The sequence below is a fragment of the Rhinatrema bivittatum genome, chromosome 6 (assembly GCF_901001135.1).
Source record: "Rhinatrema bivittatum chromosome 6, aRhiBiv1.1, whole genome shotgun sequence".
In the NCBI taxonomy this organism is placed as follows: Eukaryota; Metazoa; Chordata; class Amphibia; order Gymnophiona; family Rhinatrematidae; genus Rhinatrema; species Rhinatrema bivittatum.
In genome coordinates this window covers 319,934,510-319,958,733 of record NC_042620.1, presented here as the reverse complement: position 1 = coordinate 319,958,733, position 24,224 = coordinate 319,934,510, and the positions used below count along the sequence as shown (strand labels likewise).

The window sequence follows — 24,224 nt, the reverse complement described above, 5'->3', positions numbered from 1 at the left end:
ATGATAATAACTTCCTGTAGAAAAGCATGGCAGATGTTTCGAAAGAGTAAAGGGCCAGAAGACAAAATTACACATTTTTTTGACCTTGTGGGAATCCTCAATTTCTTCCAGGTTTGGAAAACAATGTGTTTAAGGAGCGGCAAAAGAAAAATCTCATTTCTCTCAAATGTTTACTGAAAAAACTACCATATTACATAGTTTTCAAGAGCTGCAAAATAAATACCATTTGCCCCAAAAAGACTTTTATGCTTATTTGGAATTTAGTCATTACATTATGAAGTTGCAACAAACAAACTCACAAATGGGACTGGAAGGCAAATTAGAAGAGATCTTGATAGGAGTTAAACCAGGGAAACCATGTGCCAAATTTTCAAAAACATTACTGAAATTCGAGACATGGGAGGATTTCCAGAGGGTGATGAAGCTCTGGTCTAGTTAGGCGAAGGTTCATTGACACTTGCAGATATACTTTATTATGTTAAATACATTCCATATTCATAAAACCATGTGCCAGAACTATCCAAGTATTAATGGAAGATACAAAAATAATAAACTGCAACACAATATGTAATTGTCAAATAATTACGAAAGCCATATTTAGAATATGGGCATAAGCTAAATCCAAGAAATAATAATAATGCAATAAAACTTCCAATGTCCAGAAGAAAGACAAATAAAAGAAGCCCTATAAGCTGCAGAGCTATGTGGCTCACCACCTCTGACACCATCACAGTGCCGATTTTCCACAAGTAATAGGAAGCTCAAGATTATACTGTCAGATAATCCAACTATAAAAATAAATGCAAAGAAAGTTGTCAATGTCAGCAGCAGGACCATCACTAGATGCAACAATGTCAGGGAGGAAAGTGTTCCCCACCTCAGATGACACAGCTAGTCCACAGCTGAAAATGACTGCACAGGACATACCTCTGGTACTAGCTTCCATTTGCTTATCACTTGTGACACCCCTGACTGTCAAACTGCTTTTGTGATATCAACCACCATGAAAGCAGCTCTTTTGAGCTACTGACTTTGTCACGCATCAATTAGTAATAACAATCTGTTGTGTCATTTGTTTAATTCCATAGCAGTGCCTAATATTCTAAAAACAAAGACCTTTATGCCGTGCTACTCATGAGTTTGTTTGTTTAAAAGCAGAAATGTATTGGGGGATTATTTTTCCTTTCCTAGATATCTGGTCTTCTCCTGCCTTTGCCCTCTTTAATAAAGGTATAGGAAGTTTGTACTTATTCCCAGACATGAATTTGCATGTATTGTATCTAGACCATATTAATTACTACTAATTGTTATTTCTATAACATTGGTAGGTGAATGCAATACTGTACAGACATGCAAACAGTCCATGCTTCGTAGAGCTGACCATTTATTCAAGACATGTAGACCAGACAAATAAGTTTCAGAAAATCTTATAGCACATATAGTTAAAATCATCAAGGTTAGGACTGGCAAGAGCAAGAATTTATGGTTTAAAAGCAACCTCAAAAGGGTAGGATTTTAGGTACGACTTGAATATGGGCAGATAGGGGGTATAACATGCCAACTCAGGAATACATCCCTATGAGACTTACACCTCTCTTTGCAGTCCCTGCTTTTTATTTTTTTGGCAACTTCTCCATCTTAAATGGTTAGTTGTTCATAGGCCCTTCATCTTCTGCCTTGTAATCTCAAAGAGGCGCCATATAAGCAAACTCTGAAAGGGTTGCTATCTAGGAATGGGCTATGGAATTAACCCAACTTTTGTGTAGTTTACTGACTTGCAGAATATCTCAGTACTAATATAGACTAGTTATGAATGGGGTTCAGAAACCTTATTATCCCAGGACAAGCAGGATACTAATCCTCACATATGGGTGACGTCACTGACGGAGCCCTAGTGCGGGAAAACTTTCTGTCAAAGTTTCTAGAAACTTTTGACTGGCCCTGTGAGGCCACTGAGCATGCCCAGGATGCCATGATATTCTATACCACAGGGGTCTCTCTCTAGTCTTCGTTTTTCCGCGCTGCTGTAGGCATCGCGGGACAGGAGCCGTTGCGAGTCTCTCACAACAATTTCTGACTGAAAAGTCACATATTTTTCTATAATGTTCTCTCTCATTGGAGTCTCTCGGGGTTTTCCACCGTCTGGTGAGTACCTCGGTCTCATATTTTGCTCTTTGAGTAAAATATTTTTTTCTCATGAACTATCATTCTTTCATTGACAGCTGTCGACCTAAAAATGGCTATGGGCTTCAAAAAATGCCCTGTATGTAACAGAACAATGTCTATCACCGACCCACACCTAGAGTGTGTCATGTATCTAGGTGAAAAACATGATGTTAATAATTGTCCAAAATGCGCGGAGATGACGGCGAAGGGAAGGAAAGCGAGGCAAGAGAAAATGGAACATTTGTTCCACCTACAACTTATTCCATCTCCCCCGACGTCATCGAAGTCGTCTCCGGCCGGAGCTACTAAACGCATCTTACTTAAAAAACCTCGCCTGGAAGGATCGGGAGATCATCCTTCCCCACCGTCGTCCACAGCATCGAAGTCTGCCGATCAACATAAAACGAAACATCGACGTCCATCGACGTCCGGATCCATTCCCCAGGAAGATTTGACAGCGAAGCGGCCACGGAACCAAGAAACATCGGTTCCTTCAGCGCCTGGGCCTCTTCTGCCACAGCCATCGATACCAGATTCTCCACAGGGCTCTGTGCAGGATCTGATACCTCAGCCTCCGCCACCGCTTACAACTGCTCTGGTTCCATTAGTTGTAACGCCGGAATTGTCAGACCTCATCAGACAAGCGGTTATACAGGCTTTAAAGGATCAACAAACAACTCCGGCAGTCCCGCCGATGCACACAGCATCGATGCCAGAAAATTTACAGATGCTGGTGTCAATATCGACACAGAGGTTAAGCATGGAATCGATGACTGCAAAGAGATTCATCACGGCATCGACATCCACTTATGCACAAATACAATCGACCTCTTCGAGGCTGATCTCGATGCCAACACAGTCGACGTCTTCAACACTGTTGCGGGCACCTCTAACAACGCCTGCATCGATACCAACCACTATTCCATCGATGCAACCACCATCTGAAGATCCTGAACCCCATGATCTGGCATTTTTTCAGCGTCTTTTACAGAGATATCAAGATGTCATCAACAAACTTCCACCAAAAACATTGGAGAACGTTTCTCCTTTAATCCCCTCTGATAATCCACAGCCAGGCCCTTCAGGCCATCACCCACCCAGGTTTCCCCCACGATCTCCATATAGAGATGATCCAGATGACTCTTCAGATGATCAGTAGACTGACACATCTTCTGAGAACTTCATGTCTCTGAGCCTTCACCTCCAGACCAAAGAAAAAAGTCCCCACCAGAAGATTTGTCTTTCTCCACCTTCATACAGGACATGGCAGACACCATTCCTTTTAAGCTGACTGCAGAACAAGATACAAGGCAACAAACTTTAGAAGTCCTTCAGTTTGTTGACCCACCAAAGCAAGTATTGGCTATTCCAATACATGAAGTGCTCTTGGATCTCCAACACCGCATCTGGGAGCACCCATGTTCTGTCTCGGCAGTAAACAAGCGTGAAGACACTACATATTTGGTACAGGCAGCTCCAGGATACCAAAAACCACAGCTACCACATCAATCTGTGGTAGTGGAATCTGCCCAGAAAAAATCTAAGCGTATCCGCCCACACTCATCAACCCCATCGGGTAAAGAGCACCGGTTTCTGGATTCCCTTGGAAGAAAGGTGTATCAAGGCGCCATCCTGAATGCCAGAATCTCTTCTTATCAACTGTATATGACACAGTATCAGAGAAATCTCTGGAAGCAGATGGAAGAATTTGTCACTTCTTTACCTACACAATTCCAGGAGGCAGCACAGGCCATAGTCCATAAAGGCCTAGAAGCCGGAAAACATGAGGTGAGGGTGGCCTACGACAATTTTGAGACGGCTTCCAGAACAGCAGCTGCTGGAATCACCGCTCGTAGATGGGCATGGCTTAAGGCCTCGGACCTCAGGTCTGAGGTCCAGGATAAACTTGTTGACTTGCCGTGTGTGGGGGACAACTTGTTTGGCGAAAAGGTCCAAGATGCCGCACAACAGCTTAAGGAGCATACAGAGACCTTACGTCAGTTGTCACAGGTTCCACAAGAACCCTCTACACAACCTCCTCGTCAACAACCTAGGAGAGAAACCAGACGCCCATACTACAGGACAAGGCGATACTACCCCCAAGCCTCTAGGGGTAGATCAACTAGTCCACAACAGCGTTCCCAAGCTAGACAGCCAAGAACTACTCGCCCGCAACCTCCTCCACAGACAGGCCCAGCTGCGGGCTTTTGAAATACAGGCCAGAGAACAAGTCCATCTCCTGAATCCTCGACCAGACCTGCCAGTAGGAGGAAGAGTATCCTATTTTCACACACATTGGCTAAGAATAACATCAGACCAATGGGTACTCTCCATAGTCTCTAGAGGTTACAAACTCAATTTCCTCTCAATTCCACCAGAATCTCCACCGAGTTTCTTTCCACAGCAGAGTATTCTATTCCTGTTATTTCCTCATTTCAAAGAAAACCGGAGGCCTTCGTCCCATCCTAGACCTCAGAAATCTCAGCAAATTTCTGAAAAAAGAAAAGTTCAGGATGGTTTCTTTAGGCACCATGCTTCCACTGCTTCAAACAGGAGATTGGCTTTGTTCTCTGGATCTTCAAGATGCTTACGCTCACATTCCAATATTCCCTCCTCATCGCAAGTACCTACGCTTCATGGTGGGCCATCAACATTTCCAGTACAGAGTTCTGCCATTCGGACTAGCCTCTGCTCCCAGAGTATTCACAAAATGTCTGGCAGTAATAGCAGGACACTTACACAAACAAACTGTCCATATCTAGACTGGCTCATCAGAAGTCAATCTCAACAAGGAGCTCTCACTTCTCTCAGTCGAACGATTTCTCTACTTCACTCCATGGGTTTTCTCATCAACTATCAAAAATCCCACCTTACTCCATCTCACCTACTTCAATTCATAGGTGCAGACCTGAACACTATCCTATCAAGAGCCTTTCTACCCGAAGATCGGGCAAGGACACTTTCCGTCCTGGCAAAATCCATTTACTCACAGAAACAAGCGACAGCTCATCAATTTCTAACCTTACTAGGCCACATGGCCTCCACAGTTCATGTCACTCCTATGGCACGGCTCGCCATGAGAGTTACCCAATGGACTTTAAGATCACAATGGATCCAAGCCATTCAACCACTACCTTCTCCAATTCAAGTGACCCACCAACTAAGATTATCTCTTCTTTGGTGGGCAATCATGGACAACTTGTGCAAAGGCCTATCTTTTCAGCAACCAGTCCCACAGATAACTTTAACATCCACCTTGGGTTGGGGAGCTCACATAGACAATCTCCAAACCCAGGGGACTTGGACAAACCTCGAAGCAACATTTCAAATAAATTTCCTGGAGCTTCGAGCTATACGTTATGCGCTGCATGCGTTCAAGGACTGCCTTTCACACAAGACTGTTCTAATCCAAACGGACAACACAGTAGCCATGTGGTACATCAACAAACAGGGAGGTACGGGCTCGTATCTCCTTTGTCAAGAAGCTGCACAGATTTGGGCCTGGGCCCTAACACACTCAATGTTTCTCTGGGCCACTTATCTGGCAGGCATTCAAAATGTACTAGTGGATCGACTCAGTCGTCAATTCCAACCACACAAATGATCCCTGGATCCCTCAGTTGCGACCAGGATCTTTCAACGTTGGGGTCAACCGACAATAGACCTCTTTGCATCACACCTGAATCACAAAGTGGACAAGTTCTGTTCTTTACACAAACAGAAAAACCAGCTAGTCAAGGACGCCTTTGCTCGCCCTTGGAACTCAGGCCTACTATACTAGTATCCTCCAATACCGCTCATAACTAAACCTCTAGTGAAGCTACAACAGGACAAGGGGTCCATGATCCTCATAGCCCCGTATTGGCCTCGACAAGTATGGTTTCCCACACTTCTAGACCTCTCGATCAGGGATCCAATTCGCCTGGGTGTAGCTCCCAATCTCATAACTCAGGATCAGGGTTGGTTGCGCCATCCCAACCTTCAATCCCCTCCCTGACAGCATGGATGTTGAAAGCTTGATTTTACAGCCACTCAGTCTTTCATCCAATGTATCTCAAGTACTTCTAGCTTCACGCAAACCTTCCACACGAAAGAACTATTCTTCAAAATGGAAAAGGTTTACTTTGTGCTGTAGGCAAAAGAGTATTGATCCTTTCTCCTGCCCCACAACTTCTCTCTTAGACTATTTGTCAACTTTCAGACTCTGGTCTTCAGACTTCATCTGTTAGAGTACATTTAAGTGCAATCTTGGCTTACCATAACAAGCTGGGAGATGCACCTATATCCACGCAACCTCTCATCACTAGGTTCATGAGAGGTTTAACTCACCATAAACCACCAATTCGGCCACCAGTCACAGAATGGGACCTGAATCTGATCTTAACAAGACTCATGCGTTCTCCCTTTGAACCCATGAATTCCTGTGATCTTAAATTTCTCACATGGAAAACTATCTTCCTCAAAGCAGTTACTTCTGCTAGGGGGATTAGTGAGTTACAAGCACTTGTCACGTACTCACCTTACATAAAATTCCTTCATGACAGAGTGGTTCTCCGAACACATCCAAAATTCCTCCCCAAGGTAGTTACGGAATTCCACTGAAACAATCCATAGTTTTACCAACATTCTTTTCAAGGCCTCATTACTCACCTTGGACTGTAAATGTGCGTTAGCCTTTTACTTAGACCGCACTGCAGTCCACAGGAAATCCACTCAACTGTTTGTTTCTTCTGATCCAAACAAACTGGGAAAGGCAGTGGGTAAACATACTCTATGTAACTGGTTAGCAGATTGCATACAGTTTTGCTATAAAAGCAGGCCTTCCTCTCCAAGGACGAGTAAAGGCGCATTCAATAAGAGCAATGTCAACCTCAGTAGCACACTATCATTCAGTGCCATTCCTTGCCATATGTAAAGCAGCAAAATGGAGTTCTCTTCACACCTTTGCAGCTCATTACTGTTTGGATAAAGAAGGACGACAAGAGTCAGCCTATGGACAATCTGTCTTAAAGAACTTGTTTCCAGTTTAATCCCAACTCCTTCTACATCCAATCTGCTGTGATCTTCAGCTGACTCATTTTCACCAACAATTTTTCATTGTTGCTTCACTACAAAATGACTCAGCCTATAGCTTGCTAATCACCCATATGTGAGGACTAGCATCCTGCTTGTCCTGGGATAAAGCAAAATTGCTTACCTTGTAATAGGTGTTATCCCAGGACAGCAGGATGTAGTCCTCATGAATCCCACCCGCCACCCCGCGGAGTTGGGTCTTATACCTTTATTATTTTATTTTTGCTAAAGCATTTTGCTACATACGAGACTAGAGAGAGACCCCTGTGGCAGAGAATATCATGGCATGCTGGGCATGCTCAGTAGCCTCACAGGGCCAGTCAAAAGTTTCTAGAAACTTTGACAGAAATTTTTCTCGCACTAGGGCTCCATCAGTGACGTCACCCATATGCGAGGACTACATCCTGCTTTTCTGGGTTAACACCTATTACAAGGTAAGCAATTTTGCTTTATCCTCTAAGCACATCTCTTTTTGAGAGTTATGTTTTTCTAATGTTTTTGTTTTTTTCTTAGCTGAAAGAAAAGATGAAGGAGCAGTCATGGAATATTATGTTTACAGAATGTGGACGTGGTGTTAGTATGTTTCGTATAAGGAAAACACGAGACTTGGTCGTTCGGGGAATTCCTGAGACACTAAGAGGAGAGCTCTGGTTACTCTTTTCAGGTATAAACTTGGTATAAAAGTGTTTGTATTTTCTCCATTGTTTGTTGCAGAAATGATACAGACTTCTACACTCTGGGCACCTTTATTCTCAGCTAAAGATACACTCTTCTTAAAGCAGCAATACTGTTTAAATTGTTTCACTGTCTGGAGTACTCATTACCCTCTTTTTGTCCTTTTCCTCTGGGACTTGTGTATTTTTGTCCTATTGTATTTTAGTTCTTTTATTGTGCATTTTTTAAATAATGGTCACACCCCTTTTTTTTTTAAAGTCCTTCCTGTGTCCATTCTTTAACCGATTGACTGTATTTTATTTATATATTTTATATATGCCTATATGGGATGCATGTCAGCATAAACCCTAAAGTACTTAGGCAGTTCATAATGGTGTTAGCGACTAATGGAACCTTTCAAAAACTTTTCAAAACAAGTAACTGTTAGGTACATCAGCATATGCAAATTTTATATTTGTATTCAAGTGGGAGGAATTTGGGCGGAGTAAATGGAAATGAGGGTCAGTTAGTGTGGCATGCGACAGAGTAACGCACAGCAATGCAGGTTTTAACGCTGGAAATAACTACACCTTTTTCCTGTGTTGTGCTTGTTAGCTGTGCGTTACCGGCCAAAAACGTTTTCAATGCGAATTGTGGTTCGGGAGGGGAGGAGAGAGAGAGAGAGAACATATCTGTGGAGGCTCACTTATATCTGAACTTTTTATACCACTGTAAAGAGAGGGCATTGTGTTCTCGGGGTGAGGTTTGTCGGGTAAGTTGGGGTTTGGGGGTCAGTTTTACATGCACAGTCATACATTTGAACAGCGCAATTTCTATCAGTGAAGATTTAATGTGATTTGGTGTGGTGAAAGAAGAATACATTTGTACCATGTTCTCTCTACCTGGTTTGATGCAAGGTAGAGAGAACATGGAACAAATATATTTTTCTTTCACCTTTCATAACTCCAAATCACATTAAATCTTCACTGATAGTTTCTACGAACAGCAGAGTTACTATCATAAAGAATAAAATTGCTGAGCATAGGCATAGTTTAATGGGACAAAGCCAACATGGATTTAGCCAAATGAAGTCTTGCCTCACCAATTTGCTACATTTTTTTTTAAGTGTAAATAAACATGTGGATAAAGGTGAGCCAGTTGATATAGTGTATCTGGATTGCCAGAAAGCATTTGACAAAGTCCCTCGTGAGAGACGTCTTAGGAAATTAAAGTGTCATGGGAGAGGAAGAAGTGTCCAATTGTGGATTGCCAACTGGTTAAAAGATAGAAAATAAAGAGTAGGTCTAAATGGTAGATTTTTCCATTGGAGAAAGGGGAATAGTAGAATGCCCCAGGGCTCTGTTCTGGGACTACTGGGAACACATGGGAACAAGTGAGGTGATCAAATTTGCAGATGACACAAAATTATTCAAAGTTGATAAATCAGAAGATTGTGAAAAATTGTAAGAGGAACTTGCAAAATTGGGAAACTGGGCATGAAAATAGCAAATGAAATTTAATGTGGATAAGTGTAAAGTGATGAACTTAAGAAAGAGTAACCCAAATTATAGCTACATTAGTTCCACATTAGGATTCACCATTCAGGATAAGGATGTAGGCATCGTAAATACATTGAAATCTTCTGCTCAGAGTGCAGCAGCAGCAGCCAAGAAAGCAAATAGAATGCTAGGCATTATTAGGAAAGGAATGGAGACTAAAACAGAGAATATCATAATGCCATGGTGCGACCTCATATTGAGTACTGTGTACAGTTCTGGTCACCATATCTCAAAATGATATAGCAGAATTAGAAAAGGTACAGAGAAGGGCAACCAAAATGATAAAGGGGATGGAATGATTTCCCTATGAAGAAAGGCTAAAGAGATTGGGACTTGGAGAAGAGATGGCTGAGGGGAGATATGATAGAAGTTTATAAAATAATGAGTGGAATGGAAAGAGTAAACGTTAATCAGTTGTTTACTACAGCGTTTCCCAGCCGGTGCGCCGCAGCTGTTGTTCTGGTGTGCTGCAACAGTCTTCAGTTTCTCTTTCCCCTACAGTAGGTGGCCTGCAGGATATCCTCCCACTGGCATGGGGAGTCAGAGAACAGCGCTTATTGGCTGCTGCTTCTGTTTTCCCCTCTGCTGGCTCTCCTCAGCAGTTGAAATGGTATGGAGGACCCTGGAGACTTACAAGTCCTGTTGGCCCCATGCAGTTCTGATTACAGAGGGAAACACGCAGAGGAGAGCGAAGCAGCAGCAGGTAAGTGCTGCTGGAAGAGGCAGTTGAATTTGATAGGAAGCTGGGGGTATTGGGGGAGAGGGAAGGGAAGAAAAGAGAAAGTACTGATGTCAAGGAGGGAAGCAGGTAGGAGAGACGTTGATGGAGATTATATTGGGGGAGGGGTGGAAGGAGAGGGTAGGAAAGGTATAATACCAGGGGGTGAGGAGAGGGAAAAGGAAAGAGAAGATGATGCAGGGTGATAGAAGGGGAGAGAAGAAAAGAGAGGGTAATGATGCATGGGGGTATAGGAGAGAGAAAAGGAAAGAATGTGATGAAGGGGGTAGAGGGGAAGGAAAAGGAAAGAGAAGATGTTGATGCTAAGGGGTAGAGAGAAAGGGAAGAGAAGGTGATTATGCTGGGGGATAGGGAGAGAGGGTTGGGAGGAGAAGGTGATGATACAAGAGGTGGTGGGGGAGGGAGAAGAAAGGCAAGAGAATGTGATGTTACCAAGGCTGGTGGAAAGAAGATGAGAATTGCAGTAGAGTGAAGGGAGAGGGAAGAGAGGGGAAAAGTTGGTGATGATTTGAGTGGTTGGGATATGGGGGGAGAGAAAAGAGTAAAGAGGATGATGCCAGGAATTGGGGGGGGAGGAGAAAGAAAAGAGAATGATGACAGGGGAGTGGGAATAAGGAAGGTGCTGGCATGCTGTGATGAAGTGAGCCCAATGCCAGTGTGCAATGACACAAAAAAGATTGGGAACCTCTGGTTTACTCTTTCAAAAAGTATAAAGACTAGGGGACACACAATGAATTTACTAGGTAATATATTTAAAACTAAATAAGAGAAAATATTTTTTTACTCAATACATAATTACGTTCTGGAATTTGTTGCTAGAGGATATAGTGAAAGCTATTAGTGTAGGTGTGTTTCAAAACAGTTTGGGCAAGTTCCTGAAGGAAAAGTCCATAAACCATTATTAAGGTTGAGTTGCAGAAATCCACTGCTTATTCTTGGGATAAGCAGCTTGGACTCTGTATGCCACTTGGGATCCTACTAGGTACTTGTGACCTGGATTGGCCACTGTTGGAAACAGGATACTGGGCTTGATGGACTCTTGGGCTGACCCAGTATGGCAAGTCTTATGTTCTTATGTGACCTCAGAATATACACATTTTTAAAAATTTACCAAGTTTCAATAAAATATTTCGAAACAGCAGACATCAAATAACACCCAATAATTAAAACAAATAATGTTAAAAATATCCCTTGATCTTCCCACCTGGGAACTTTTGATTTCCAGTCACCCTGAGATTGTTGTGAATTAGTAGTGGGGGGGGGGGGGGTTTGTTGCATATACATACATACTCCAACACTTACAGGCATGCTTACTCATGTGCATACATTCTCTTACTCACACACATTCTATGCTTCACATATGCGCGCGTGCACACAGAGTAACCTACAGCAGCCTCTTTGGGCTCATACAGCCATCAGGATGACTCCTCTCACCCATTTTTTGGGGCTACCACTGCTCCAGTTCCTGTCTTTGGCCATGCAGGCCCGGCCAGTGCTGCTCTGCCTCCTGAGTCCTGTTCCTTTCTTCCAGCCCCACAGGGCCAGAGTTGATGCTTACAGCCATGGCAATTGCGCCGCCTCCTTCCCACTCATGTGGGCACAAACCACAAAGCTTGCTTTTTCGGGGCTGTGCAGGTAGGAAGAAGGAGGTGCAGTCACTGCAGTCCTGCCACCAGGGAGACTCCATAGAATCTGCTCTGAACAGTGCTGCTGTTGTGAAGTAATTTGCTATTAAATGTATCCTGGAGGAAGATAGAAAAGATGAGCCAGGGGAATCAAGTTGGCATCCTAGAGGTCAGACGAGTAAACTCTGAGCTCCATTGGCGTTCTTCAGTTTCTCATAGGACAAGCAGGATGGTAGTCCTCACATATGGGTGACATCATCAGGATGGAGCCCAATCACGGAAAACTTCTGTCAAAGTTTCCAGAACTTTGACTGGCCCCTACTGGGCATGCCCAGCATGGCACTAACCCTGCAGCCAGCAGGGGTCCCCCTTCAGTCTTATTTGATAGCTACAGGCAGTGCCGAAAAAAATAAAACAAAACGTTACGAACCCAACACTGCGGGGCGGCGGGCGGGTTTCATGAGGACTAGCATCCTGCTGCCCTGTGAGAACACCTGCTACAGGTAAACAACACTTGCTTTCTCACAGGACAAGCAGGATGGTAGTCCTCACATATGGGTGAGTACCGAGCTGAGGATGTCTGAACATGCACCAAATGTACCCAACGCCGTGCAACAGGCACAACAACTGGGGTGGAATTTGGTAGAGGGCATCCTGAACCCCACCAGGCAGGCAGAAGGGTGTTGGTACGTCACGTTGGAAATAGGTTACGCAGGACAGATTGGCACCAGATGATGGAGCTTCTCCAGTCCCTGGATGCCCCTAAAGTGATCACGTCTATTCCCATAGATACGACTAGCTGGCATGCTCCATGTTTGGCCAGTCCGTCTACTCTTATTCTTTTCGGTTTAACTACCCAACATCCTTCCACCAACCCGTTAAGGGTTTCAGGATGTCCTCCGTTCCAAATTCCACTCCCATCATTGCGTCTTTCGCGCGTCTTATTTATTTATTTATAACTTTTTTTATACCGAAGTTCAGGTAACAGAATTACTTATCACTCCGGTTTACATTATAACAAGTAGAAAACAATGACAAACATATGTCTTACAATGAACAAGGGAGTGAACAACTTGGATAATATAACATAACATAACTAGGAACAGTAGCAGTATGCACTATTAGAGCGAGACTAGCACATGGGGAGGGAGGTTTGCTAATGGGGGGGAGGGGGAAGGAAGGTTGTTTGTGGAGGGGGGGGGAGGAGGGAGAAGGGAGAAATTTCTTATTGATGAGTAAAAACATGAGCATAGGTTCTGGACGTCAACAGTATGAAAACAGTCTATGGGAGCTGTGGAAGACTAAGTAAGTTAAGGGATGCATTGGTGCACTCTCGGGCATCCTCAAGTACTCACCCATATGTGAGGACTACCATCCTGCTTGTCCTGTGAGAAAGCAAGTGTTGCTTACCTGTAACAGGTGTTCTCACAGGACAGCAGGATGTTAGTCCTCACGAAACCCACCCGCCACCCTGCGGAGTTGGGTCTGTATATGTTTTTACTTTTATTTTAGTTTCGCTTGCGCTTTTAGCTATAAGACGAGACTGAGGGAGACACCTGTAGCTCACAGGGATAATTGCAGGCTGAGCATGCTCAGTGCACTCAGTGTGCCAGTGTCAGTCAAAGCTTTGTAGAAACTTTGACAGAAAAGCTTTCTGTACAGGCTCCATCCTGTGATGTCACCCATATGTGAGGACTAACATCCTGCTGTCCTGTGAGAACACCTGTTACAGGTAAGCAACACTTGCTTTCCGTGGCCAAGGCCTCTTATTGCCAGGTTTGAGAGAGTAGCCTCTCCCAGTCCGAGGCTGAGGTATCCCTCAGCTTGGAGCAGTAATCAATTCTCCCACGACCATCGCTGTTGGCCTCCTCCGGAGCTGAATCCCCCATTGACACGGTAAACCAGAAGTTGGAAAATCGCTAGGGGTTGTTAAAGCTGGTCAGCACCTGAGTATGCAAAGTCCAACGGCTGTAGTTTCCTTAGCCGGGACTAGCTGAGAGGAGCAGATGGAGATGTCGGCTGATACCTCTGTGGCACCTGATCAGGTGGCTGGAACATTGGGAGTGCCTTTGACTGTCCTTCCATCTTTGATACCAGGAGTTGAGATGAACGTTCGCAGGGTGTGATATGAGATCTCTCTAGAATCTATATGGAGGGCAATATGTACTTTGAATATTACTATTTCCAAGAGGCTAGAAGGCATCAAATATCTAATGCAGTGATGGCGAACTTCAGTCCTCAAGTACCTCAAACAGGCCAGGTTTTCAGGATATCCACAATGAATATGCATCAGATAGATTTGCATAACGTGGAGGCAGTGCATGGAAATTTTTCTCATGAATATTCATTGTAGATTTCCTGAAAACCTGGCCTGTTTATGGCACTCGAAGACTGGAGTTTATCATCACTGTATAATGAGACAATAAATGTAATATAGAGAGAGTGGAGCAATCAGTTATATCTTTTTCTGAGAAATATGACTGTGAAAGAAGGGTAACCTTGATTCAATCTAATAATGAAAGTCTGCAAATAATTCAAAATTGCAGTGAAATTACAATGAAAGCTGGAAGTGTTAGAAAATAAATTGAGATTTTTAAATTTGAGAATTGAACTTTCTGTGGACACTTTAGAACTGTCTGCTTATTTAGAGAATTCATAAGACGAGGTTCCCTAGCAGGCTACCTGTTAATATTTTTTGTCCTTTTGAGACTGATAAAAAAAAAATTCTGTTATGCAGATTTTCTTTAAACATAAAGAATCTGTTTGAGTAAAAAAAAATTGGTGTTTTCCAAATGTATCTCTTGAGACTTAGGCTAGAGGTAAGCAATTCCTGCAGTTGGAGCAGGATGTGTTTAATATTCGTGGTGAATTTTTTCTTCATTTTCTATGTAAGTGTCTTGTAAATTATAGAAATGAGCGATATATTTTTTTTGACCTGTCACAACTGAGAATATTTCTTGAAGCTAATATTGCTTCTGGTACTATTGAAGCCACTATTTAGGTTTTGTTAATGAAAACATAGTTCTTTGAACACCTCTAGGAATGTCTTTTTCTTTTAAGATTCTTTAATTGTTTAAATTTGTCTTCCCTGTATTTCTTCTCCCCCCTGCTAATTATTGTGGGCTTGTAAGAGGATTGAGTCTTATTGTTATTTTCTATTTTCTCCAATTATGTGTCACTATTACAATGTATCAGTACTTATTTTCTGTATAAATATTAATATAATATTATTTGTTAAAAATGAATAAAATGGTTTAAAAATGATTTCTTAAAAAGGCATGGCTAATGTCCATCACTCTCCTTGGCTTCTGTAGCTCTTGGAAGGAGTATTCCTATTGAGGGCCCAAGTTGTACAGTCTGAGGAGGCAAATCCCTAGGGTAGGGAGTTTAGGCATGGCACCTTGTTAGTGTTGGCGCCTGTATACCCTGGCCCAGTGCATTTTATTTACTTCTGTGGAATTTTTATAAGTAAAATAAACCTAATGTATAAATCTTTACAGGTGCTGTTAATGACATGGCTACCAACCCTGGCTATTATGCAGAACTGGTGGAGAAGTCCTTGGGTACTTTTAACTTGGCTACTGATGAAATTGAGCGCGATTTGCGCCGTTCTTTGCCAGAGCATCCAGCCTTTCAGAGCGACACTGGAATCTCTGCATTGCGGAGAGTTCTTACAGCATATGCATATAGGAATCCCAAAATTGGATATTGCCAGGTAGAATTGTTTTATGTTTTTTTGTTGTATTATTTTTATGAAACTGTACATCACTTTGGCAATTTTAATGAAATCTAGAAAGCGATTCATATTTTTTATTAAATAAAATAAATAGAATATACTGTTTAGATTCTTTGCTGTTCATTCAGTATGTCAGATGTTCTGTATGAATCCTGATCCTATTTGTTATCTGAATTGAGGCTTCTTTATTATGGCTTAAAAATGTCAGTATATTTAAATTAGCCAACACACTTCAAAATTGCTCAGAAATTGTAGACGCACTCCGTGTAGCTGATATTTAACTACTATGTGTTTATGACCGTCATAATAGGCATCATCGTTTTAGCTCTCGCATATTTCAACTCTGCCTTATTTTTAATCATGTGGTCATTTCAGTTCATAATTGAAAAACTTATTCCATTTTTTTCAAAAAAGTTTTTTATGCACTTAAAATATTTCTATTAAAATTTGTATGTGTGCCTGGAATATGCACTTATCTTATTCTGTTGTTCCGTCAACCTTCTTAATCGTCTTGCTTCAATTTGCAAGTGACTAGATGACCCAACACTGAACAGTGTTTCGGACTGCAGCAAACATTTTCCCAGTCCTTTCTCAAGGGTGAATATTTTTTCTTCTTTCAATTCATTTTTTCTCCATTTAAGCAATGGCGACCCAGCGTTCTTTTGCGACCCAGCAAAAGAATGCTGGGAAAATGTTTGCAGCAGTCCGAAACACTGTTCAGTGTTGGGTCATCTAGTCACTTGCAAATTGAAGCAAGACGATTAAGAAGCTAGACGGAACAACAGAATAAGATAAGTGCATATTCCAGGCACACATACAAATTTTAATAGAAATATTTTAAGTGCATAAAAAACTTTTTTGAAAAAAATGGAATAAGTTTTTCAATTATGAACTGAAATGACCACATGATTAAAAATAAGGCAGAGTTGAAATATGCGAGAGCTAAAACGATGATGCCTATTATGACAGTCATAAACACATAGTAGTTAAATATCAGCTACACGGAGTGCGTCTACAATTTCTGAGCAATTTTGAAGTGTGTTGGCTAATTTAAATATACCATAAGTCGCCGATACAGTCAAGCATACAACAGTTATTATTCTCACTCTGTTTCTTGTTGAGTTTTAAAAATGTCAGTACCAGATGTGATTGAAAAGATTTATTGTATTGGGCCAGCCCAGTGGCTAGGTGGCAGTGCTGTACACTGCCATGCATCAGGATTCATGGCTCAGGTCTTCTGCTCCCCAGGTTGGCGGGAATGGGGATGCTACAGATGCAGCAATTAGTTTCTCAAGGGACTGAATCAAGCATTGCACAATGGCAACAACTAGTGACCAGATTAAAGACTCAAAAGTACAGAGTTGCAAAGGAGCCCTGGTGAATGGCTTCCACTGAGAACTGTTGCTGCAATGACTAGATTAAACTAAGTTGGCAGAGGATATATAATATAAGGAAAAATCCCCGGATAGTTGAAAATAAAGGCTCATAGTGCAAGTTGCTAGCTGTGTTTTCAGTTGAGCTGAAAGCCTAAAGGAGTAAGAGGAAACTGTGTTCAAAAAAAGAGAAAAAATTGAATTATGTTGGAAACATCTCTAATAGGAAAAGATGTTTTTATTTTATTTTAACACTTTTTTATACCGGCATTCGTAGGACACATCATGTCTGTTTAGTCAACTGAGAGAGGAAATTACAATGAACAAGGGAGGGGCTAACTGGGTTAAGATGTCTTCATATGTAGGTAGTGGCATAGCACCATTATGAGCTACTTTCCAGAAGAGATAAAGGCATTTCCATTTTATAGTGTATTTAAATATGAACTGAATTCCTACCTTTTCTTTTAGCTCCTTTTAGCTATATTCATCCCTTCTTGTTCATGCCCTAGATCAGTCCAGATCAGGGGTCGGGAACCCATGGCTCGCGAGCCAGATATGGCTCTTTTGAGGGCTGCATCTGGCTCGCAGACAAGTGTCGCCACACTTTCCCGCTGACCCAGCTGCTCCCCGGTCCTCTTCCGCCCAGGCTTAAAATGCTGTCAGCCCGGGCGGAACGCGGCAGGACAGCTGGAGTCAGCGGCACCGGCGTGCTCTCTTCTTCCCGCCTCCCCCCCGCGGCCCGGAAGAGGAAGTGGAGAGTATCGGGTGCGTGCGCGGGAAGAAGAGGCCACGCTAGTGCGCTCGGCATCAGCCCGAAGAAAAGAAGACTGCAGCGCGGCTCGGAGGAAAATGAAGAGGTTCAACCGCGGCCAATGGGACTCCGCGAGGGCTGAAAATGAAGAGGTTAGCGTTGGGAGGAGGCTGCTGCTGCCGCGAGTTCCCGGGGTGGGGGAGAGAGAGAGCAAGCTCACTCTCTCTCGCGGCAGCAGCAGCCTCCTCCCAACACTAACCTCCTTCATTTTCAGCCCTCGCGGAGGCGGAGTCCCATCGGCCACGGTTGAACCTCTTCATTTTCCTCCGAGCCGCGCTGCAGTCTTCTTTTCTTCGGGCCAAAGCCGAGCACACTAGCGTGGCCTCTTCTTGCCGTGCAGGCACGCGATACTCTCCACTTCCTCTTCCGGGCCGCGGGGGGGCCGGGCGTGTGTGTGTGTGTGTGTGTGAGTGAGTGAGAGATCGCATGTATGTGAATGATTGAGAGCCTGTACATGTGAAAGAGAGTATGTCTGTGATTGAGAGCCTGCCTGTGAGAGAGAGAGAGCATGAATGTAAGTTTACCATTGGGAACCTGTATGTGTAAGTTTGTGATTGAAAACCTGTTTGTGTGAAAGAGTATGTGTGTATGATTGAGATCCTTTGTGTGTGAGAGAAATCATGTGTATGTATGATTAAGAGCCTGTGTGTATAAGTAAGAGAGAGATCATGTGTGTCTGTGTGTGACTGAGAGCTGGTTTAGGTGATGGAGCATGTGAGTATGTGATTGAGAGCCTGTGTTTAAATGAGAGAGAGAGACCATGTGTGTCTGTGTGTGACTGAGAGCTGATTTAGGTGAGGGAGCATGTGAGTATGTGATTGAAAGCCTGTGTGTAAATGAGAGAAGAGAGGACATGTTTGTAAGCATGTGAATGAGAGTCTGTGTGTGAGAGAAAAAGACAGCATGTATATATGTGATTGAAAGCCTGTGTGTGTGTAAGCGTGAAAAGATAGACAGCATGTGTGTAAATGTGTAATTAAGAGCCTATATAAGTGAGAGAGAAAAAACATGTGTATATGTGAGTACTGAGAGCATGTGTGTATAGGTGTGTCATTGAGAGCCAGTGTGAGAGAGAGCGCTGGTATGTGACTGAGAGAGGAGAAAGTTCCAAGCAAACCACCCCACCTCCTGCTAATTCAGAACAATCTCAGGACACCTGGATATCAAACGTTCCCAGGTATGCAGAGCAAAAAAATTGTTGTATCCTTATTATTTTTCATTACTGGGTCTTTGTGTCTGCTATTTTGAAATATTTTGTTGGTATCTGGAAATGTTTTATATGAGTTTTTAATTATTGGATATTCCACTCATCAGCTGTTTCGAAATATGTTCTTTTTGTTAGTACAGTTTTACTGCTGATGATTTTATATTTCTTGATTTGTTTTATAAGGATGGGTGATGTTTCTTTTTTCCTTTGTTACACTGCATACAGAGACTCTGGCTTGTTGCAGTTTCCAATTCAGTTTTTTCTGCATGCTTCTTGTTATGCGTTTTGGTCTCTTTATTCTATGTTAGGTGAGGGACAGCACGTGATTCAGGTGAGGTTTTCTGCTGGCGTGTAGTTTCTGTGTAGGACTCTATAGCAGCCTGACTTGGTCCGTTTTCCTAATAGGAGATGTATTGGTGTCTTAAGGCCTGGTGTAATATTTTCAGGGACTTATTGTACTTTAAAAGTGTGATCTTACATAAAATGCACACATTTACTTGTATTTAGTTTTAAACATATTGTATGGCTCTCATGGAATTACATTTTAAAATATGTGGCGTTCATGGCTCTCAGCCAAAAAGGTTCCTGACCCCTGGTCCAGATGAATGGGTTTTGCTTCCAACCAGCAGATGGAGACAGAGAAGGAAAGCTTTACTGACACTGCTACTTAACCTAGTGTGCTACCTACAGTCCCTTAGTATTCTCTGTTTCCAGCAGATGGTAGAGGTATATATTCTGCAGTCTGGAAATAAAAAAAAAAAAAAAAAAATACACCCCAAATAAAGAAAAACAAGAAATAAAAGGAGATGTTTGCCTCCGGGGGTGTTAGGTGTGTGGAGGACCATTTCCTCAGTTGAGCAGGGCAAGCAGAGGGGTTAGTGACCCTGTCTTTGTCTCAGCCTGTGGACAGTGAGGAGACAAAGCCAGTGGTCTGGTTCCCTCATTTTCCCCAAGGAAATTGCTTTCGCTCTGCACCTTCAACAGCTGACAACAGATCAGAGAAGTGTACCAACTTTCTTTCTTGTTTAAAAAAAAAAAAAGCAGCTAGGGGGAGAACTTTGAGATTTGCGGCATCGATTGCTGGGAAGGCCTGAGTCCGTTTCTTAACATCGCAAGCCATTTCAGTGGAATCCCACTCAGCCTGGGTACTGTGGAGGAAGCACAGGTTGGACACAGCTAGGGTTATGGGTAGAGGCTTGAGGCATTAGCTACAAGGAAGACTGGGGTCTGGTTCTTACTACCGTGATATACCAATGCTAACTAAACCACAAATAGGAGATGCTCTAATTCAATAAACTGATAAATCACCTAATTGTTATGTTTATGAGGTGTTGGAGTGGATTCTTGGGTACTGCAGTGATGGCCACTCCCACGGGGAGGAGCCCCGTGAGGAACTGCAGTACCAGGCTAGACTCTAGACACGCAACACAAAGCAGTTGATCTTTATTGTACAGCACGGTGGCACTGCCCGGGAAGCGGACAGTAGTAGAAGGTCCTCAGCAGAGAGGACCCATCTCATTCTTGAGTAGGTGGAGAACAGGAACAAGTTCCGGATGTAGAGTGCTGAAGCTGTAGGTGAGATAGACTGATAGGTTAGTACTCACTGAAGCAGAAGCTGTATCGTTGGAGTTCTGACAGGCAGAAGTTGTAGAGTGGCAGGTACCAGATTAGGGAGAGCAGGCCCTCGAGGAGCGAGTACATGGTATCCCAGGATAGGCACCTGAAAGAAAGCAGAAGGGCCCCCAAGGAGCGGGTACCCAAGTTAAAGTAGAATTACTCTGAAGGGCGGAGAGAGCTTCCTGCGGCAGCAAGGAAGCGGCAGAGCAGCTTAGACCGGAGCTATTCCAATCCTTGCTAATTCAGTTTGTTAGCAAACGAAGGGCAGGCTAAATACTAGGATGTGCTGACATCACTCGGTGGGGACGCCCCCTAGCTTCCCGCCATGACATGGATAAAGACGTGGGTGGCGTGCGTACACGCACCCTAGGAGGCCCTTAGGAAACATGGCGAATGCCATTGCTGATCCGGGAACGCCGGGGAGAGCAGCATGAAGACGTGGTGGCAGCCAACTTCCCAAGACTTGAGGAGAGAGAAGGAAGAAAGGTGAGGCACAAAGGTTGAAGCCGTCTGAGACCGGATGCAACAGTACCCCCCTTCAAAGGGCCCCCTCCAGACCCCCTACCTGGTCTTGGTTTTTGAGGATGCAATCGATGAAATTTACAAAGCATCTCTTTGTCCATGATATTAGCCAATGGTTCCAAAGAGTTTTCTTCTGGTCCATACCCTTCCCGTACAGGAGGTATTCCCAAACTCTGCCTCTCTCTCTTACATCAAGGATGGCATCAACCTTGTACACGATGTCTTCCTCTGCATCAACAGGAGTAGGTTCAGGTGTCTTGGTGGAAAACTCGCTAAGAACAAGCGGTTTCAGCAGCGAGATGTGGAAAGCATTATGAATCTTCATAGTTTCAGACTATAGGTGAGTGAGCCCAACTGTCGGAGAATAGGAAAGGGTCTGATAAAGTGTGCGGCAAAGCGAGCAGATGGAAGCTTAAGTCTCAGATGTTTGGTAGAGAGCCACACTTTATCACCAGGCTGCAATTCAGGAACCTTGCTTTGGTGAGCTTCATAGCTTTTCTGTGCTCTTTGACCTGCTTGTTGGAGCATCTCTTTAGTCTTTCTCCAGAGCTGCTGTATATCTTTGGCAGTAGATTGAGCTGCCGGGGACGACACAGAAAGTGGAAGTGGTAAAGGTGGTAAAGGTTGTCGTCCGTAGACCACTTCAAAAGGTGTAGATCCAGTAGATGATGCTGGATAAGAATTGATGGCAAATTCAGCCCAGGGCAACAGATCAGCCCAGTCATTCTGTCGTGAACTGACATAAATGCGGAGGAACTGTTTGAGAGTTCTGTTCATTCTCTGTTTGGCCATTCGACTGAGGATGGTATGCAGAAGTGAAGTCAAGTGTGATATCAAATTTCTTACACAAGGCTTTCCAGAATTTAGCTGTAAATTGAGCTCCTCTGTCAGAAACAATATGTTTAGGCATGCCATGTAGGTGAAAGATGTGACTGATGAATAACTTAGCAAGTTCCATGGCTGATGGCAAGCCAGGGAGAGCCACAAAAGTGAGCCATCTTCGAAAATCGATCCACTGTAACCATGGTATTGTTACCTCCAGAGAGTGGCAAGTCCACCACAAAATCTGTTGCAATATGGGTCCAGGGCTCGTCCGATGCTGGCAAGGGTTGAAGCAGGCCCCAAGAACGTCCAGGCGGAGGTTTCTGTCTGGCACAGTTAGAACAGGAGGCTACGTAAGCTAGAGTGTCTTCTTTCATGGTGGGCCACCAGTAGTACTTTTGTAGCTTGGCCAGTGTTCGCCGTTGACCAGGGTGTCCAGCTAGTTTCGAATCGTGAGCCCATCTTAGCAGTTTCTTTCTTAAGTTGTGGGATACAATGGTCTTGCCCGGGGGTATCGGATGTGTAGCTGAGATGACCACTCGCTTTGGGTCAATAATATGCTGCGGTTCATTAGGAACTTCTTCTGAGAGGAAGGACCGAGATAATGCGTCTGCTCTGACATTCTTGTCACCAGGGCGATCTTTTAGTACAAAGTCAAATCTGTTGAAGAACAGGGACCATCTCGTCTGTTTATGGTTGAGGCGTTGAGCGTGACGGAGATACTCCAGATTTTTGTGATCAGTATAGACAGTAATCTGATGTTGTGCACCTTCAAGCCAGGGGTGCCATTCTTCAAATGCCATTTTTATTGCCATTAGTTCTTTATCCCCAATGCCGTAGTTCTTCTCCGCAGGCGAGAAGCGTTGGGAAAAGAACGAAAAGGGGTGTAAGGTCTTAGAATCACCAGTCTGGCTTAGCACGGCCCCACCACCTACATCAGAGACATCGACTTCCACCATGAAGGGTCGAGTAGGGTCAGGATAGCGATGACATGGTTTGCTTTGAAAGGCGTCTCTTAGCTTCTGGAATGTGGTCACAGCTTCAGTAGACCAATTAGCGGTGTTGGCTCCTTTCTTAGTCATTGCTGTTAATGGAACAGTCATTGAAGAGTAATTTTTAATAAAGGTTTGGTAGTAGTTGGTAAACCCCAAAAATCATCTTAGAGCTTTCAGACCAGTGGGTTGTGGCCATTTTTGAATACTCTCAAGCTTCTGAGGGTCCATTTGAAATCCTTTGTTTGAGACTATGTAACCTAAGAAAGGCACGGATTCCTTATGAAATTCACATTTGGCCAGTTTGGCGTACAAGTGGTTCTCGCGAAGTCTCTGCAGATCTCTTTTGAAATCTTCCTGATGGGATTGCAGGTCCTGAGAAAATATCAAGATGTCATCTAAGTAGACAACAACACATCGGTTGAGTAAATCACGCAGAATATCATTCATCAAGTTCTGGAAGACAGCCGGGGCGTTGCACAAGCCGAAAGGCAATCACCAGGTATTCAAAGTGTCCATCCCGGGTATTAAATGCAGTCTTCCATTCATCGCCAGAGTGAATGTGAACTAAATTATACGCTCCTTCAAGATCAAGCTTGGAGAATATCTTGGCTCCCTGTAACCTATCAAATAGCTCTGAGATGAGTGGTAAAGGGTAGCGGTCCTTTATGATGATCTCATTCAGACCTCTGTAGTCAATGCATGGACGTAACGTTCCGTCCTTTTTTCCTACGAAGAAGAATCCTGCGCCAGCGAGAGACTGAGGGTCTTATGAAGCCTTTCTGGAGGTTCTCCTGGATGTAATCCGACATTGCCTTACTCTCCACTACGGAAAGGGGGTAAACCCTTCCTTTGGGTGGCTCCATATTGGGCTTCAAGTTAATTGCGCAGTCGTAGGATCTGTGTGGCGGTAACACATCAGCGGCTTCTTTTGAGAATACATGTTGGTAAGATGCATATTGAGGCGGCAACCCAGGTAACAATGGGGTGGTTGGCATTCATGGTATTGGAGAGACTTCCATTAGGCATTTGCCATGACAGTCTGGACCCCAACATGAAAGTTCTAAGGTGGTCCAATTGAATTGTGGCATGTGTATCTGCAGCCATGGTAACCCAGGTACCACAGGGTGCATGGCCTTCTCTAACACAAAGAAGGAAATAGTCTCTGTATGAAGAGTACCGGTACGCAAGCTCACTGGCACAGTAAGCAGGGTTACTTCACCCGGTAAGGGCTCTCCATGAATAGAGGATGTAATGGAAACGTCATGGTAGTGGTAGGGATCCGCAAATGTTCCACTAGACGTTTCAAAATGAAATTTCCCCCTGCC

At 43.6% G+C, this 24,224-nt stretch overlaps 1 protein-coding gene across 5 annotated transcripts in view; it reads left to right on the top strand.

Annotated features, from left to right (window-relative positions):
• The window catches only part of TBC1D8B (TBC1 domain family member 8B), a 508,282-nt gene that overhangs the window by 205,056 nt on the left and 279,002 nt on the right, over positions 1-24,224 (top strand). For all 5 annotated transcript variants that reach the window (XM_029607571.1, XM_029607568.1, XM_029607567.1 and 2 more), the window contains exons 9-10: positions 7,753-7,903; positions 15,317-15,531. In XM_029607571.1, coding sequence (XP_029463431.1) covers positions 7,753-7,903; positions 15,317-15,531 — 366 coding nt within the window. The remainder of the gene's footprint in view (positions 1-7,752; positions 7,904-15,316; positions 15,532-24,224) is intronic.